The 19,577-nt window shown below is 41.5% G+C and overlaps 1 protein-coding gene across 3 annotated transcripts in view; it reads right to left on the bottom strand.

Moving 5' to 3' along the window:
• Window positions 1-19,577, bottom strand: part of LOC144821266 (cytochrome P450 4V2-like) — a 301,369-nt gene that overhangs the window by 67,358 nt on the left and 214,434 nt on the right. For all 3 annotated transcript variants that reach the window (XM_078678090.1, XM_078678091.1, XM_078678092.1), the window contains 4 exons: window positions 18,900-19,090; window positions 13,096-13,165; window positions 10,096-10,222; window positions 8,300-8,491 (listed from right to left, as the gene is read on the bottom strand). In XM_078678090.1, the coding sequence (XP_078534216.1) occupies window positions 8,300-8,491; window positions 10,096-10,222; window positions 13,096-13,165; window positions 18,900-19,090 (580 nt within the window). The remainder of the gene's footprint in view (window positions 1-8,299; window positions 8,492-10,095; window positions 10,223-13,095; window positions 13,166-18,899; window positions 19,091-19,577) is intronic.

Here is a 19,577-nt window from a genome sequence, read left to right as displayed (position 1 = left end):
AGTTCAATCACAGTGGAAGTCTCTCCACAAGTTGTATATCTTACATTACCAGGGACCAGATATTTTGCAAATATGCACAGATTCTGCCTCTTCTAGGTCCTCATATGTCTTATCAATTGATTTCCGTTTTATGTTGCAAGCCTTCTGTATCTGGTTTTAAAATTCAGAAAATTGCTGTAAGATGAATTTGAAGCATTAGCTGTGTGCCCAGCAAGCCTATATAACATCTTTCTGGTACGCATCATTCCTCATCAAACCAGCTACAGTGAATCTGGAATATTGGAGGATGATGGTCTTTATTAGGATCTTGGTGTAAGGATTTGTTCCAAGAACAGAAGAATAATGTTAAAAAAAGATTGAATAAGTTCCTGATTTACTGCAGTTCACTTAACAGCTCTCTAAAAAAGAGCAACCTGTTTTGGTGAACAGAATGAAATCTCCAAAACCAGGATCAAGTCCTAATACGTGTGGTAGTAAGCAAGATATCATATTGTAGTCTACACTTGATGCCCATATTCTCAATAATTCACCATGACTCAGTGCCCTACTGATGAGGCTGAAATAGGCCGAACTTGCCTGTGGTTGCTTTTGTTCAGAAGGAACCAGGCCTGGCAGTTTGGGTTGGTCAGTTTCTTCTAGACCAAGGCCAAGGCAGATTTTCAAATCGGAGGCTGCTGTCTGAGGTGGCTAAGTGGACAATAGACTATGTACTGGACTGTGGCCCAGTAAAATTACTAGTGGCAGAGATTAATTCTAACCATCACTTTTTTTTATTTTTTCCAGTGCGATGCCCCAACTGACCCAGGGATGCCCAGACACTGTCCCGTGCTCACAGTGCCATATTACTCAAGCTGCTCTCCGCAGACGAGGCTTCAATAAACAAAACCGGTCTGGGGTTTCTTATGTACCCATTCAGATGACTGTATGGGCTGGGCTATCTCTACAGGAGCATAACCAAGACTGATTTGCATAGGATTAGTTCTTGTCTGAGGTGGTATAGCAGGCAAACAAATTATGGACTGGATTGTTGCCAAAAGTAATTACCAATGGCTGAAATGAATTCAAGCAAGTCAGACACCATCTTTTTGTTTTCCTCAATATGGATCATAACATGGACAAGGAAGGTTGATTTTCTAGAATCATGAAATTTTATTGCAGAGGTACTATCAGATTTAAACCATCTGTTTTGCATCCTCAACCCAACTCTAATACAGTTGTCCCACCATCACTGTTGTGCATGATTTGGACAAGGATACCTAATAGACTATTGGAGATTATATATGGTAGATATTCCGTCAATAATTACTCATTACAGCCCTGACCACTACCTTCGGGTGGCAGATTCATATTTACATGACCTGTGATCAATAGCATTTTAATGGCCAGAAGTACTCCATCTATGTGAGTAGAGGATCTTTCTCAAATTACCCAAGGCTAAAGAGTTCTCATTATCAAATTATATATAATCAACATTCACAACATGAAAAAAGAAACCATTTGTTTCCAGTTAAATGCAGATATACTATATTGAGACAAACTGCAATAAAGTGGATAAGTTTTATATGCGACTTAAGGAAGACTCACAATACCAGCATCCTTTAGGGTGGTACTGGATCCTCGTTTAGCCACAGTCTCATGGTTAAAATACCCATTGACATGGAAAGAGTCAACCACCACCTAGTATTTTTGGAAACAATATAAGAGGACCTATTAGACAGAAAGACTCTAATTGTGATGTCGCCCTTTCCAGCCAAACCAGCTACATTCCATGAAATCCCTCACCGACCATAACCATTAGACTCTATCTCTCCAAATTGGTACAAACAAGAATCCCAATTGGCTCTAATTTCAAAACACCCAGAGGTAATTATTCAGGGAAGTGTAAGCATAAGGGTCAGTACGTTGTTTGCTAACAGCGCAGTATGCATTATAAGTGTTTTGAGAGTACCCTATTTTAAAGGGCAAGGTATATTTTCTGATGTCTGTGACAAAGATGCAAAGAGCTTTGGCAACTGTGAGAGACCAGGACCTGCTTGCAGTATCCCCCCACTATTTGCCCCCATTTTGACTACTAGATGCATAGGCTAACGTAGAAATATTTTATTAAAGTATAACTATTGAAAGAAAGGAGCTAAAAATATACTTCAAAGTATGATGCTTAGAATAAATCCAACAACTTGCCACTGTTGGATTGATTTTAACTATCACAGAAAAGAAGTTATGGAAGTTTCTTTTCTGTAAGGCAAAATCCAGCGTTCCAGCAGCTCTCTCCTGATTGGTCATCCTCTGCAAGGCTGAGCCAAGCTGTCTTAATGAGGTGTGAAGTTGCCTGACTCGAGACAAAGGATTTCCTGTGGGAGGAGAACTGCAAGCTGCAGAGCCAAAGGCAGGATGGGGGGAGTAGAAAAACTGGTCTTCAGAGGGAGATGACAGTTTAGGGCAGCACCGACTCACCCCCACATCCTGCATGTGGAATGACTTAACCGGATCTTAACCTCCAGGAGAGAGTTTCTCCAGTTTGGATTTTAAAAGAATAGTGATTTCAGGGAGAGGAGTCATACTTCTGGGTGTCACCCTGTACCCCATTTTCAGGGGTGCCCCATTGCTTGTCACCCAGGAACAATGGATACATATGGGGGAGCTACACAGCAACTCAGATCCCTGCCTGAAACAACAAGGAGTAGAAGGACTGCCCTGTTGTAACCCTGTTCTGCACCCTAAGGACTGCACTCTGAAGTACTGCACCTGCTGCACAATCTGGAACTACAGCCCTAAGGACTTTGCCTGGCTTCACGAGGATTAAGGAGTAGACTCCCTGAAAGCAACAGGGTAACAGAGCTGCACCTGCATCATCTCCAACAAGAAGGACCCATCTATAGTGTGTCCAGTTGACTTTTAAGGATTGGGTTGGGTGCATTGTGGGAAATGTAGTTATAACATCTCAAGGACCCTCTTAGAGCTCCTAAACCCTTAGATTGGTATTTAGGACACTTTGAGCCCACAAGAGGAACTTATGGAAGAAAATCCAGAAGTTTTGAGAAGATTAGAGAATTCTTGGTAAAAAGCTCCATAAAGTGACCAACTCATCGACGAGAGTCAAGCGCCAATGTTGAACTGCGACCTGACCTGGATTTCAGGTTCATCCTTGACTTTGTCCCGGTCAAGCATGTCCAGTTGTCCCAAGTCCATGCTTATGTCTTTTAAGCACTAGAAAGTCTTTATTCTTTAAAAATTCATATCTTCAATTCCCTACATTGGATTTTTGGTGTCATTTTAAAAATAAAAATATTTCCTATTTTTATAAATTGGTGTTTGGATTTTTATTGTGTGTTGGGTCTTACTTATTTAATGTATTGGTGTTTTTAAATGCTTTACACACTGTCTTCTAAGTTAAGCCAGCAACGCTTCTTGCCAGCTACCAAAGGATGAGCAAGGGAATCATTTATTGAGAGCCTGACTGGACCTTTTATTGAGATTGTGGCCTTATTACTAGTGGTAAGTCCCTACTTATCCTTACTAATAATCCACATTCCAAGATCAACATTTCTCAAATAACATTAGGGAGTTCAGATTCTTTCTTGCCCTTTTGCCCATTGCCCTTAAATTCAGCCTTCCAAATATCAAAATGTAAGTACTATTTTAAATCCGGAGGGGGAGTCGAGAGTTTGAGCTTAAGGTGCTTGAGGTTTCCTGCATTCCACACCCCGGTTCTGATCTGGCTGCATGAACTACGCAGGGGTGACAAGTCCTTTGTGTGAGGACAGAGCACAGCCTATTCAGCTGCAAGTGGGGCTGTGCCCAGTCCTGCCCCTCAATCCTGCCAGTTGATGGCCCATCCAGGCACACCCAGACCCTCCATTGTGTGCCTCTCTAGGAGGAATAAACACAGTCCAACTGCAGCCAGTCATTTGACCTAGGACAGGCTGAAAGGACTAAATAATGAGGGCAGGATAATGCCAAATTTCTAAAAGTGGCATTTTCTAAATAATAACTTAAAATACACCTTTACCATTAAAGAGGATTCTTAATTACAATTATTTCTCAGACACCAAACATAAAATGTTTACTTGTTCCCAATCAAAAGTCAGTGTCTATTAAATGTAATAAGGCAACCCATTGTTAGCCTATGGGAGAGGTAGTCCTCACAATAGTGATAAAGGATTTAGGAGTTTTTCACTGCTAGGACATGTAAAACTTAAATGTACATGTCCAGCCTTTTAATTACAATGCACCGTTTCTTATGGGGTACCCAGAGCCTACCTTAGGGGTGACATATATAACACAACATGTGTATTTGTAAAGCGCTCACTCACCCAGAAGGGTATCTTGGAGCTGGATAACAGATGTATTGTAATCAATGATGCAGGGTAGTCATAGTCTATTAGTCCATTAAGTATATTTATTTATAAGTATAGAAAGATGGTAAGTCTAATCAATACATCAGTATTAGCTTATATGAACACTTAAGTATATGCCTAGGTATTTGCTATTTGCCCCTTGCTATTTGCCCCACCAGGAGCAAGGTCCTCTCTGCTCAGCCCATCTCACCAACTGATCTTGCCACATACAAAACCACCCTAACATTCTATATGACATCATAGCAGGCTGAGCAGGCAATGCAGAGAGACACCATAGAGGGATTGCATCCAGTAGAGTAAGACTACAACACATCTCCCCCATTATAATAATGGAAAACAAAGAGAGAGAGTGTGAAACTGTAGGACACATGTGAAGCATAAGAAGGAATAACAGTTAAACGTAAGGTAATAATATAGTGGAACAAAATAGTGTAGTGGAACAACAAAAGGGAGGAAAAATGCATGAATTAAAATATATCATACAACTCATCCTTCTCCTTTGATAACGCACATACACTCATCCTTCCTCCTTACTCAACAATGCATTGAGATGGCAAAATGCACAAGACAGAAAGGAGGATGCACTACTAAAACAAATAGAACACTCTATTCTCAGATAAGATAAGGAAAAACAAGGAATGCTAGACAAAAGATACAATCAAAAAACTAAAAACAACGGCGTTTTTTAAAATGCAACACACCACATGGTGTAAAAAAAAACGCCACATGACAGGTCCATCACCCATAGAAAGGTAACAGTAAAACAAAAACTGTTAAATTTTTGGGTACTAAAACTCACGGCAAACGTGACACGGGTCACCCTAAAACAAAACAAACATGCCATGCCAACTATAAATGGAAAACAATTACTCAAACAAACATACTGCGAGCTATATCAGCCCAAAGGTAACCCACTCTGGGCACTCCTTCACCCGAAGGACAACAAAATAAGAGAAAAAAAAACAATTCCAAGTTATTCTAAATTTTGGGGATTGTAACACCCAAAGGAAACAAAATTTGAAAATCGCCATGCCCATGGCAAACATCAGATAGATTTCTTTCAACCTAGAGCAAACATATTTAGGGAAAACTGAACCCTAGGAAAACCAAATGTGGATACAAAAGACCTACGACATGCTAAAATAAGGAAACTTTAAAATTTGTGACACACATGTTCAACTGGATGAGGGACACTCCACCAAAGTCAATATATATCGCACAAACACTTAACAACTACAACTCCAGGAAACAAAAAAACAAACTACATTTGACCAGCAAATTAAGAATGTCTCATGTTCCATTGAGCTGTCGACAAAAAGGGATGTTGTGAATACGGGAAGATTCGCGACTTCCTCCACGAAAACAACAACACTACTACCAACGTCACAACAAACATATAATTGCAACATGACCCCATCCAGATATTAAAATCACATGGTAAATAGAACATAACAAACTAAAACAATAAACGTGGTCACCGTAGTCTTAGATGAGCGATACCTCACCCGAAAGTCCAGTCCAATGAAGATGAGTGATACCTCACCCGAAAGTCCAGTCAGCAAAAAAGAAAATCAAATCCATGGAAGTCTAATTCACTATTCATTTATCTAAAATTAAAATGTTGCAGGTAAAATCCAGCGTAGGTAGAGAATTGCGCCACAAGCAGCATCATCAACACGGGAAGTGTAGAATCATCATGAAATCCTCATTAGCGCTTGTAAATCTGGATTTGCGCATGTAAAACAAGTTTGCCACAACTATAATAGAGTTAGCCTTCACGTAAATGAGATGCGCTTGCGATGTATCTGCTAGTCAAGCTTGGATGTGAAACGTCGTGAACTGAGGATGACAAAAGGAATCCATCCCAACGTCCCAAAATGGCCGCCATAGCGTCGTTGAGCGTCGCTTTCTATAGGAAATGGGTCTCGTTTTTACCCATGAATCCCCATCACTAACACTCTGATGAACCGCAAAGACGTCATCAGATGGATTCTAACAGGGGAAGGAGGAGAAGCACCGCTGACCAACCGTCACCGACTCGAGAGAAGGTGAGTTGGTGGACTTGAAAGAAACGCTGGCCCAATATTACGATACAAAGTCTATTCCAATGTCAGGACGCCACAATCACTGACGCGTATACGTTTGCCAGGTGTAAAATCTCTCTACCGGCAATGAAAGTCAAGAAATCCAAATCTTTGTGGAGGCATATGAAGTCAGCTCACATAGCGCTACGCTCCCACAGCGCTTCAGCTCACACAGCGCTACGCTCCCACAGCGCTTCTGCTCACACAGTGCTACTCTCCCACAGCGCTTCAGCTCACACAGTGCTACGTTTCCACCGCGCTTCATTTTACATAGCGCTACGCTTCCTCAGCGCTTCAGCACACACTGCGCTACGCTCCCTCAGTGCTTCAGGTCTCACGGCGCTGTTGTACTTTGAATATAATCCACAGCGCTTCAGCACACACAGCGCTACGCTCCCACAGCGCTTCAGGTCACACGGTGCTGCTGTACTTTGAAATAATTACTTCATGCGCCGTTTTAATCTGTTGCGTGTTTTTTTTCTAGTCAGTGAACATCAGATTAACCCTTCTTCTAAACGATCAAAAGCTGCGTGTACTTTCCAAAAAGGTAAACATTTGCTGCAGTTAATATTTCCCAAATAAAACGATGTTGCGCTTACCCTGTCTGCTTTGGAGATCACTGGCACATCCACGTTGGGCCGACCGGTCTTTGGTCACTGGTGGGGCATGTGGAGAGCCAGTTTGCTTCTACTTTGCGCGTTACTTCTTTTCTTATGTTTCTTTAATTCTGGGAGTTTCAGCTTCGTCTTTTCCTGTGATTCTCCAGTTCCATATGTTCAAGTTCAATCAATGTAGATCACGTAGGTTCTCCTCGTCGTCGCCAGTATTGTAATCAATGATGCAGGGTAGTCATAGTCTATTAGTCCATTAAGTATATTTATTTATAAGTATAGAAAGATGGTAAGTCTAATCAATACATCAGTATTAGCTTATATGAACACTTAAGTATATGCCTAGGTATTTGCTATTTGCCCCTTGCTATTTGCCCCACCAGGAGCAAGGTCCTCTCTGCTCAGCCCATCTCACCAACTGATCTTGCCACATACAAAACCACCCTAACATTCTATATGACATCATAGCAGGCTGAGCAGGCAATGCAGAGAGACACCATAGAGGGATTGCATCCAGTAGAGTAAGACTACAACAAGATGTTTCTTGTTACCCAACTCAATGGTACTCATTTTATCGACTTCAGAAGGATGAAAAGGCTAAGTGGACCTGCAGGGATTTTAACCTGTAACTGTGAGGCCAAACGCAGGTCCCTACAGTAGGCGCATTAGTCCACTAAACTCCCAGACCAGGAGAATAATGCAATAAAAGGTGAGATTAAGGCATGGCTAAGTCGAACTGGCAGTTAGTTTAAAACTGCATTCAGGCCTGGGATATGTTTTAAGGGGCTTCTTGAGTGGGTGGCACAACAAGTGTTTCGGGCCCACTGTTGGCAGTTAATTTACAGGCCCTGGGTATATGGTATACCACTCTACAAGGGACATATAAGTAAATTAAATGCCAATCAATGTTATCATGTTTAAAGGGGAGAGCACAAGCACTTTAGCACTGGATAACAGTGGTAAACTGCACAGAGTCCTAGAGCCAACAGACACCAATTCCAGCAAAAAGTTGAGGGTAAAGGCAAAACATTGGGGGAAGACAACCCTAAGGCTGACAAGTCTAAAATATGACATGAAAACCTTAAAATAAATATGCATCTTGTAAATATTGGACTTTTTAATTATTTTAAAAAATCCATAAATTGGTTTAAATAATGGTAAACATGGCAACACATTAGAAGGTGAAGACAAAATCCTATTTTAACTGATAATATACGTGCCCAAAAAGCCCAAAAATTGTATTTACCTCAAACATGAATGTGTCAACCTCTTCACGGATGTCTGTGTAATTGAGTTTCTTCCCATCTTCATCAGTTACATTAAGCAGCATGTCTAAGAAAGCTAGTCTTTTCTTAGTTGTTTGAGTATCTGGTTTTGTGTCAGAGTTGTCACTGCTTTTCTCAGCATTCTTCATTTCACGTGCTCGCTCTTCAATAACCTTAATAAAAAAATTATATATTTACTATTTATTTGTGACATTCTGTTTCCAGAAAATTATAAACAACATTACATAAGAAAATGTGAGCATTGCCAAATATATTTGAATTTACATTTAGATTTGTATTTCGAATAAAGGGTATTCAGAACTTCAGAAATTCATATACATATATTGGCCTGTACCTTTCCCTCCTTCCCTATGATACTCCAGCGGAAATTATAGTAACTGGTGTTCTTTCTCACACCTTCCGCAGCACAACTAGACCTTTGCGATGTAACTGTTTTATGTTCATAACTATGGAAAATGCATTTACAAATGTCTGTACATATTCACTGAGATACAGCTGAGTACGTGGTTCCTACATTTGCACAGGATTTTCCTGAGCACTCCTCTAACACACCCCTGTGAATGGCCACAAATGTGAATAGTGTGTGAGTTGCGTATATATGAGTTAGTTATGCATTTGTACTAAAGTGGCCTACACAAAGTTTTACAGATGTTCAGCAAGGAAATCATCTGTGTAAAGTAAGCCCTAAATGTATGGATCATGCTCTACCATGAATTTGCAATTGTTTCTGTATTCCATAGTAGACGGTAAGCCATCGGGATCTCCAGAGTAAGCCAATGGCATGCACACACCACAACCCATGCCCAAATGTACCACCCACCACCACCCCTTTGAACCTTCAAATTATACTCATTGCATAGCAAACACATTCAACACCGCCTTCCTGTCAATGCACACTAAGTAGCCCTGGGTGCTCATGAACAACAATAAACTCAATGCCATCTTCATTACAGAAACCAGGCACACCATGATTTCCATCCACATTATCGATGTCCTTGTTCCTTACGACTACAGCATTTAGAACATCAAACAACTAAATAACCCACGAGGAGGAAGCATAATCATTCACTAACACACAGTGGTCTAGCAACAGCAGACATGTAGCTCCTTCGAGCACTCCAACCACCTTCCTCTGACACTATGCATTGTCAATACTATTGAAGTTCAAATGTAGCCTCAAGAAGAACACAGACCTTGTACAGGGCGCTCCTGGAGCCAGTGAGCGCAATCGCATAGGCCTAGACAGAATGGAAGACAGCTCAGGAGCCAGTCCTCCAAGTGTCTTCTCCATGACCACTCAAAGCTACTCTGTTTGTATGCAAGAGTCACCACAAAGAATAGCAGGTTTGCTTGCAGAGGTCATAGAAATCATCAGTAGTATAACAGTGTAGATCCAGTAACTAAAGAAAGGATGCACAAACTAGCAGACTGAGATACTACAAAGTATCCACACACAGCGGGTATAATATCGAAACTAGATGACTGCACACTGTATACAGATATATTAATAGATTCTTATATCATGAACTTTATTTTCCATTTAGGTAAAAATTATTCAGTTTGGATTCTCTGCCAATTATGCTTCTATAAATGTTATTCTGCATTAACGTTTTACTAACAATTACATTTGTCATTGGTAGCATTTGGACATTAGAATACAGTGATGTGATGTAAGGAATTAGCCCAAAAAATATAGGCAGGTATTTTACACACACGTCTCAGAATAGATTTTAAAATTCATTAAAACCAAACTTACGCTGTCAGTAAATGCATGCAGGGTTTTAAGGTGCCTATCATGTTCTCTTCCCTCCTTCAACATGGAATACAGAAAGTCAGGCCAAAGCCATGGCAGCCTCTGCCGACGATGGAGGAGATCGCTCATTCTAGAAAAAAAAAGAAAATACATCTATTTAATAGGATAATATATTCTTATTAAGTTAGTAGCATGTGTTGAGCTAAAACTCAAAACATTGGTGGAGTACTGACTTTCTCTCAATCAACAGAACGTTTTATTAAAACAAGTTAACAAATGAAATAACACAATCTCAAATTACAGCGGGCATAATCATCTATACATCCACCTTCGAATAATTAAAGCATTGTGTAATACTGATCTACCTACAAAATATCTGTGCAAGCCCGACCTGTACAAAATTTGGGTTTTGAGCCCATTCCTCTACTTTATACACTGATTATGCAATTGTTCCTGCCAACGTTTGTCTCTATGACATGTAGGCGTGGTATGGGTAGGAAGGGAATTACCAGAATGCTTGGGACACTTACCTTTCCAACAAATTCTTCACCATGGCAATTTCTGATCGTGTATTTCTGATCGTGTTACCTCCCTCCCTCCTCCCCCCCCCCCCCCCCCGACTATGCGGTAGACCACTAATCCTAGCTTTGGTGAATAGTCTGCAACAAAATATGATAGAGATGAGATAACTTCAAAAGCATCTGCCATACAGCAAAATAAGGTACTCCAATTGAGGTGTGAACCAAACTCCACAGCACCAGCTCTGTAACACTATTTGGTATACAGAGCCCTGTTGTTATGTAGGGTTAATATTGCATAACTTTGAAGATACCAGGCAGGGACACAAACATAACTGTTTCAAAATGAAAATATCTTCACCTAGTCTTAGTAATGGAGAAGCCTGGGGGATGAAATAACTGCACAAATCGACAGCAACCCTTGGAAACTAAGAACCCAGAACCCCAGTCCAGCCCACACACATCAATTCACCAAGCAAACACACCTAAGGGTGCCGGAAACAAACCAGGGAACACTAGGGAACGAACTGTTATGGGGAAAGTTAATAATACCACCAAACTTTTATTAGAGGCGATTCCCTCACATCTGGGAGCATGCAAGTTCTGTAGGAGTAACAATAACACATGTGGGAAGCAAAATCCAAACTCTATAAAGGAGAAATGCTACATTGTATCCAGTGGTAGCCGACACAATGAAGAGGTAGGGGGGGGAGAGCACGCGGGGATTAATAATAAAATAATGTTTAAAACCACTTACCCAGAGCTGTCAGACGCCTCCTAATTCACCCCTCGGTCTTCCTGTTCCCAGAAGGCACAGGGGCAGCATCAGACTCCCTGTGCAATCCTTGCGCTGCTCTCACTCAATGAGGGATTGGCCTAAGCAGGCTGAAAAGATGCTCCACTCAGACCAGGAAGTCTGTGCTGTTTCTCCAGGCTTGATGTTCAGACAGCCGGCCTGGAGAAACCCAAGTGTGCATGTGTGTTTGCCCATCCTGAGACAGTCGTCCAAACACACATGAGCACTTAGAAGTGCAAATAGTACTCCTACTTCCCCGGCCCAACCACTCTCTGCACACTCTAGCTCAGAGCTGGCAAATGAAAAATAATACAATTATAGGTAATCGTTTTATTTTCCACCTGCTGGCTCTGAGTCAGTGAGGCAACGCTGCTCTGCCATTACGGAGGAGCCGCCCCTGATTGTACCTCTGGTGTTGATGAAAATTGCTCTCAGCATAAGCGCAGCAATTTATTGATTTACCTTTAGTTTTATGCGCTTGGTAATCCAAAAATCTACATTGGATTATTTTCTAAGTATATTATACCATCTCCTTGACCAAGGAGATTTTTACCATTTTATAACTTTCTTCATTTCTCTACTCATATGATGTTAATAATTGTAAAGAGCAGTCTACAAATCTGTTGTCTGATAACTTAAGGTTGTGAGTTTTGATAATGTGATAAATTCTATCATTTATTATATCTCATGGCATACATTTAATAGTGATTAATGAACAAGTCTGGAGTTTCTTTGAGATATAACCCATTGTTGACTTTGTTGATTCCTAGAGTTGCATATAGATTGGTAAGCCACCATGTGATCTTGTAGAGTACAACGGACCATTACATGTGTCAGCAGGTAGATGGAGATATTTGTTGACATATTTTTTTATTGTCCGGACTAATTCATGAGAGTCTTTGCTTCTACGCCTGCCATTTCCAGTTTGAATGACAGCTTAGAAACCGGGTATTTCAACCTTTTCTGTCGATTTGATTGGTAGACAGAGTTTCGTTCAGCCCATCCAGATAGAACCTCATTTATTTTGCTGTTTTAGTGTGGCCTGTGTGAGGATCAAAGTTCAAATTGAGATAACTCTCACTGTCACCTGGATGTGTGTTATTGAGGTTTTGTTTTTCAAACTGCCTTGGTTTGCAATTGTTCACCAGACTGTTGCCTTAGTGATGACTTAAGAAAAACCTATCTGTCTTTTTGAGCCCAAATGTGGTGGCAAACGCGGCTTTCATGGGGACATACCGTATCTGGTCATCTACCTCTATTCAGCAGTAAGCATGTGTTCCCAGACCTGCTTTCCCATCCTTCTTTGGGACCTTGTATTCCCAGAGAGGGCGTAGGACACGGTTTTTGTGGAGCATACATTAATTGCACCCAAACATGGCTCAGCAAATCTGTTTTATTGTGTTTTACGAACATATTTTCTGTCCTTTTTTTAAAATGGGGACTGAAGGTAACAATACTCTGCTTTTGCCGTCTGCACAATCTTTAACAGTGTAGTGCTCATTGTATGTGAAAGGAGCTACACTTATCATATGAAACTATACAGCAACCAGCATGATTCTCATTTTATTAGGCATATTCAATGATATTCTTGGGTGGATCTCAAGCAGAGCCTGTGGTACTTGGGTAAACGTGCTTGAAATCCCAATAGCCAGACACTTTAGAAGGTAGTCTTTCTAGATGCACACTTACCTGTAGATGGCACGAACATATTCTGAATCACTGTTACTCTGTGCGTGGATTTTCTTTCCCATTGCAGTTTCTAGAGACAAAAAGATAATATACTTAGCATATACATTAAAAGGAGCAGGTATACTGATCCCCTGAAGATTTGGAGAAGGTGAATTTGATCTGCGGGCTGTGTTTTCCATCCCTCTGTGCCAGGCAGAACTACAGACTGATTGAGCCAGAAAACACCCCCAGGAAGTAACCCATAAACCAATTTGAGACCTGGGTGACCTACATGTACCAAACAACAATGTCTCAACAGGTGATATTTCTAGGCAATGAGACAGAATGCAAAATGATTTGCGACAGAACAGAAGCAACGAGACAACAACAGTTGTTTAGAAGAAAAGAGGTTTGCATTAAGCAGTGCAGTAACAAATTGTATTAGTTATATCAACACTATTACATTGTATGTAGGTGTATTCCAAAAAGTAGTGTGGACAAAGGTGCTCGTGTGAAAGGTGAACTGCGCAAGTGGACACGCGAGGAAGTGCAAGGAAAACAGCAAAAAGGTGCAATAATATTTCAAATTGGTCACAGAACATAAGTAATGAAGACACAAATAATGAAGAACATGTTAAGAAGCAGAAAACGCCAATTTAATTGCCTAGAAATATCCCCTGTTGAGACGCTGTTTATTACAGCTTGATTGAGACCATGCGCAGCGCCTGCTGCAGGTACAACTGACAGTATGTCACCACCATGTGCAGCCCCTGCTGCGGGTACAGCTGACAGTATGTCACCACCATGTGCAGCGCCTGCTGCAGGTACAGCTGACAGTATGACACCACCATGCGCAGCGCCTCCTGCAGAAACGGCAGACAGTATGTCATCACTATGCGCAGTGCCTGCTGCAGGTACAGCTGACAGTATGTCACCACTATGCACCACGCCGGCTGCAGGTACAGCTGACAGTATGTCACCACCATGCACAGCGCTTCTTGCAGGTACATCTGACAGTAAGTCACCACCATGTGCAGCGCCTGCTGCAGGGACGGCCAACAGTATGTCACCACCATGCACCACGCCGGCTGCAGGTACAGCTGACAGTATGTCTCCACCATGCACAGCGCTTCTTGCAGGTACATCTGACAGTATGTTACAACCATGCGCAGCGCCTGCTGCAGGTACATCTGACAGTATGTCACCACCATGCGCAGTGCCTGCTGCAGGTACAGCCGACAGTATGTCACCACCGTGTGCAGCGCCTGCTGCTGGTACGGCTGACAGTATGTCACCACCATGTGCAGCTCCTGCTGCAGGTACAGCTGACAGTATGTCACCAACATGTGCAGCGCCTCCTGCAGGAACGGCAGACAGTATGTCACCACCATGCGCAGAGCCTGCTCCAGGTACGGCTGAGAGTATGTCACCACCATGCGCAGTGTCTGCTGCAGATACGGCTGACAGTATGTCACTGCCATGCGCAGCGCCTGCTGCAGGTACATCTGACAGTATGTCACCGACATGTGCAGCGCCTCCTGCAGGAACGGCAGACAGTATGTCACCACCATGCGCAGAGCCTGCTCCAGGTACGGCTGAGAGTATGTCACCACCATGCGCAGTGTCTGCTGCAGATACGGCTGACAGTATGTCACAACCATGCAGAGCGCTTGCTGCAGGTACATCTGACAGTATGTCACCGACATGTGCAGCGCCTGCTGCAGGTACGGCTGACAGTATGACACCACCATGCGCAGCACCTGCTGCAGGTACGGCTGACAGTATGTCACCACCATGCGCAGCGCCTGCTGCAGGTACGGCTGACAGTATGTCACCACCATGCGCAGCGCCTGCTGCAGGTACGGCTGATAGTATGTCACCGCCATGCGCAGTGCCTGCTGCAGGTACGGCTGACAGTATGTCACCACCATGTGCAGCGCCGGCTGCAGGTACGGCTGACAGTATGTCACTGCCATGCGCAGCGCCTGCTGCAGGAATGGCTGACAGTATGACACCAGCAATGTCTGTGCCAGGCCCCCAGGTAGCTAGTCGCAGTTCCACCTGAAGGCAATTAGAGCACCGTAGGGACAGGTGTGTACGACTCGAGCCTCACTAAAGGTGAGGTCAGACTCCAGAGAGAATGCGTTGTGCCTCTGGGTGGTTGGCAAGCTAGGCTCCTGCCCAGGGGATACTAGTCTCGTCCTTGCATTAGTAATGAGCAGAAGGAGCAGTGATTACTGCATACAAGCTCTTTGTTTACTCTCTTCCAGCCTTACATTCTTTCGCTTTGTACAGCACGTCATTCAGCCTCTCCTTCCCACTTCAGAGTAGGACAGACATCTGTGACTCATGTATTTGGTCTTCCTCCCCCAGACCACAGTACACAACCCATAATGAAAGAAAGGGACATTTATCTGTTTGTTTTGAAACAGCCTACTTTGTAACTGCTATCTCTTTGTGTCATGGGGTTATAGATGGATTGCAGTTCTGAGGAAACCCTGGTCCTTATTACCATGCTGCTCAACTGTGACTGCGAGGGCACGCGCATCTTACGAAGACATTCAGGACCAGGGAACAGTGGGAAACAAGCTGAATTCAGAGATGACCCCTGACTTTTATGGAGGCAGATGTGTTCTTGGTGGTATCGTGATGGCCGAAAAGGGCATATTTTCTGCTTATGTACCCCCATTGCATTCCATATATTCATTTAATTGAATGCACAGTTTTTAATTCTGCACACGTATTGCCTTTAGTATTTTCAGCACACATATCTTGTTTAAAGTTTATTTTAGTAGGATGTCATGGTTCAGCAATTGGTTATAGATGAAATACAAACAGTCACTAATGTTTCATAGAAGCAGATGTAGGTGAGGGTGCGTGTTGATTTTTGTAGAGGGCACTGCTTCACGTCAATGCGCATGTATCTGCCTATACCCAAGCATGGGATCAGAGGACACAGATCAAAGGTTGTGCTTGGGGAGCAAACAAGAACTTTATTACTACACAAGGGAAGGCAAATCTAGGCAGTGCTCTGCCCCGCACAGAACGAGGATATTTGCAACTAAGCTCCCATTGTCACTCGGATCCACAACTTGAAGTTCCTGAAACTGAGATCCTGCCAATGGCATGAAAGGACCATGGACCACTCACCAATACTATAATCGAAAACTCCTAATCATCGATTAAAATACCCATATCAAGTAGTACAGTTTCAGATTATTTATTGTGCAATTCCTAAATTGGCATGGGTATTACACTGATTGACTATGCTAGTCTTTTTTCAGGATTTACGGTGTAAATACAAAATTCTAATTGGAATATTTCACTTATTGTCTAGGGTTCGGTTTTTGCAACATCTGCTCAGCAGTAACTGTAGTTGGTGTTGGGTGAACTCATGTTATATCCTTCGTTCTCTCGTTTCGACCCCTGTAGGAAGAGGGTGACTTGTTCCTCAGTGTGCGGTCTTCATCAGGACGAGGTAAAGAGCACTTGGGGTAGGAGATTAACAAAATGAATAATCCTATGGGGCCATTCAATGGTTCCTTCGCATTCAGCCGTGAAACTGTCATCGGGGGTAGTCAATCTCCCGAAAACCCCGGATGACAGTTTCACGGCTGAATGCGAAGGAACCATTGAATGGAAACGTAGACCATCTATCATATACCTCCGAACCCAAAGGAATAAGAAATTCAAACAATATGTGCCTATGTGTTATGGATATACGGGAACTCTAGACCTATATCAGGCTGGAAAGGTCTTATTGTAATATAACAGTGATTGTGTCTATGTCACTATACCTTTACCCTGTCCCTCACTAACCAATTCCCTCCCATTACCCAAATACCCTTTTCTCGTCTATCACATTGTGAGCACTGTAAATATTTAATGCACTAGCAACATATTGAATCTGATATATGCAGTAATGCCATTGTTTTTGATTCATATGTGCATCGGATGAATGTATCATTCGTGGAAATTAAATATTCTCTTTTTTCTAGTTTTTCCTGTTCAATTGACTCAGAATCATATGTGGTGAATTGTTTGTCTGCATATATGTAACTTAAATGAACTACCACGACCATTCTCTGAACGTAACGTACACTTTACCCAGGCCGGGTAGTTGTTTTTGGGTATACCCCGTTAAAACTTAATACTTAAGATATATTCGTCACATCTTCTACTTGGAGCTTACATGACATTTGCACTATTGAATTCAAATCACTGCTGCGTTATATTTATGATGATGTACAATTGTTTCAGTGATTACTATTGAGAAGAGTCTGTGTTGAAAGAAGTGCCTATCCCCCCATAAAAATACATGCACATTAAGTGCTATCTTCAGATATCAACAGGTGCGTGTATTAAAAGTAAAAGATGAACCGAAGGGCACAAGATGCAGATGGCCAAATGCACTGCATGCAGTTTCACTATGATGGTTGTACACAAGAATGAATGAATAAATAAGCAACACTTACACAAACGCAGCTTTACATTCAGGACCAATGACTTCGGTTAAACCTTTTTATTTCAGAAGAAAACTTTTCGTTGCAAGGCATTTCAAATAGTATAGTTGCATCAAAATATTGTGCCTGTTTATTCGTCCCTCTGCAGGCACTTCTATATGTCAACTGACTTCCATGTGAACATGCTTACCAAGCACCTCCTTATTCTAAACTTAGAACCTTGATTAGATGATTTTAGAACTTATTTATGTTTTGGAGAGAATAGGAGTTTCATCAAGGAACACCCAGTTCCAATTCTTAGTTTTTGTATTTGCTGTGGCTGTGATTAATATTGACCTCATTTTTTTGAGACTGAACCAATTGCGATATTTCAGCTTTCCAGCTGTAATCTTGATTCTTTTCAATATTCTCCTGACCAACATATATATTGGACTGACTAGTAATTGGAAATAAAATTTCTTAACAATAATCATTGATTCCTGGGCCTTATTGTGTGAACAATTTAATTTTACGAAGATAGAATTGTTTGACTTTTGCTAATTCTCTATGCACCTCAGTCAACTTAAAAAGATCTGTCAGATGAGAGATTTAAACCACGCACTTGCACACTCTCAATGGGAAGCAGAGATGTCATAGGTGAAGGTGTTTTAACCCCTTGCCTGCTCATGACGAGCTGAGCTCGTCATGAGTTGTGCCGCTCGCACGCTCGCACGCTGATGACGAGCTGAGCTCGTCATGTAACGCAGCTTTTAGAAAAAAGCCGCACAGCGCAAAAATAACCGCCGCACGCATGCGGTTAAGTGCGGTTAAGAGGTAATATTGACCCTGTGGTGAATTTATCAAGATAAAAAAAATTACAAAAATTGTCAAATTTAAAGATATTTTCCTAAAATATTTGTCTTTCTTTTTTTTTTAAAAGGGGTAGATTTTTTATCCCATCCTCCATTAAAGTATGTGTTGTTGTTTTTATTCTCTTTGTTATTATATATTGGCTCAACTTTGTATACTCCTCATCATTGCAAGTTTGGTTTCCTTTGTGTAACTATTTTGTATAATGTCCAACACTCTTACACATGTACTGCTGATGTCCAGTTCAAACTGCACTTAAGCTTCTGGAACCTTGTGAAGGCTGTTGAAAAGGACTATTGATGATTTGCGGACTCACCTGTAACTAAGATTCTTTTTGCCAAAAAAAAACTCGAAGTAGATCGGAATTTGTATGGGACACGACAAACTTGCACACTGTTCCAATTATTTTAAAGATGTTCTATATTTGACAAAACGAAGGATTACCCACCCAGGGTTAATGTAACCATGCATTCTGAGGAAACTTAGTATGGAACGAAGATCATCAATACTCACCAGAGATAATGTCCAACGCACAAAAAGTGACATCCATGAAACAGTTAAATGCTTCTTTATCAACATGTTTTTCAAGTTTGTTAACCAATATTTTGGACTGTTCGTTCATAACCTCAAGAAACTCTTCTAAAATTGCAAAATGAAATGTTGGGGTTAACATTTTTCTCCTTGAACGCCATTTGTTTCCAGTGCTGCAAACAAAGCAAAAGCGCATGTTATACTAAGGCAAAATCAGCTCATCATTAATTGAACTAGTCTGTTTCTAAACCTATGACAAGAAGGGTGCTATTAGGATCTCTGTCTATTTGAAATGAAGGATCTGAGGGCCTGACGTGCATACATAGAGTACTACATAGTAAAAATGCAGTGAGATCATCCTTTTGTTTTTTCTGCAATATACACCATATACATAGTTATCTGACTGGAAATCTCTTTTTCCACACATATAATTTTATTCCCCGAAAAACACAAAGGTTAAAGTAACGTTAAATTTAGGTGAATATGTCAGTGACACCATTAACGTTTTGAACTTAAAAGACAGAGAAATTCACCATGTCATTTGAGATGTCATCAAGAATGTCATAAATGATGTAATAGAATATGTCATGAGTGATGTAGATTGTGAGGTCATTTGCAGTGCACAAATTATAGTTAGCTCTGCTAACTAGAACTGGTGAA

Source organism: Lissotriton helveticus, chromosome 2_2 (genome assembly GCF_964261635.1).
Source record: "Lissotriton helveticus chromosome 2_2, aLisHel1.1, whole genome shotgun sequence".
Taxonomy (NCBI): domain Eukaryota; kingdom Metazoa; phylum Chordata; class Amphibia; order Caudata; family Salamandridae; genus Lissotriton; species Lissotriton helveticus.
This window is presented reverse-complemented; position numbering and strand designations above follow the sequence as displayed.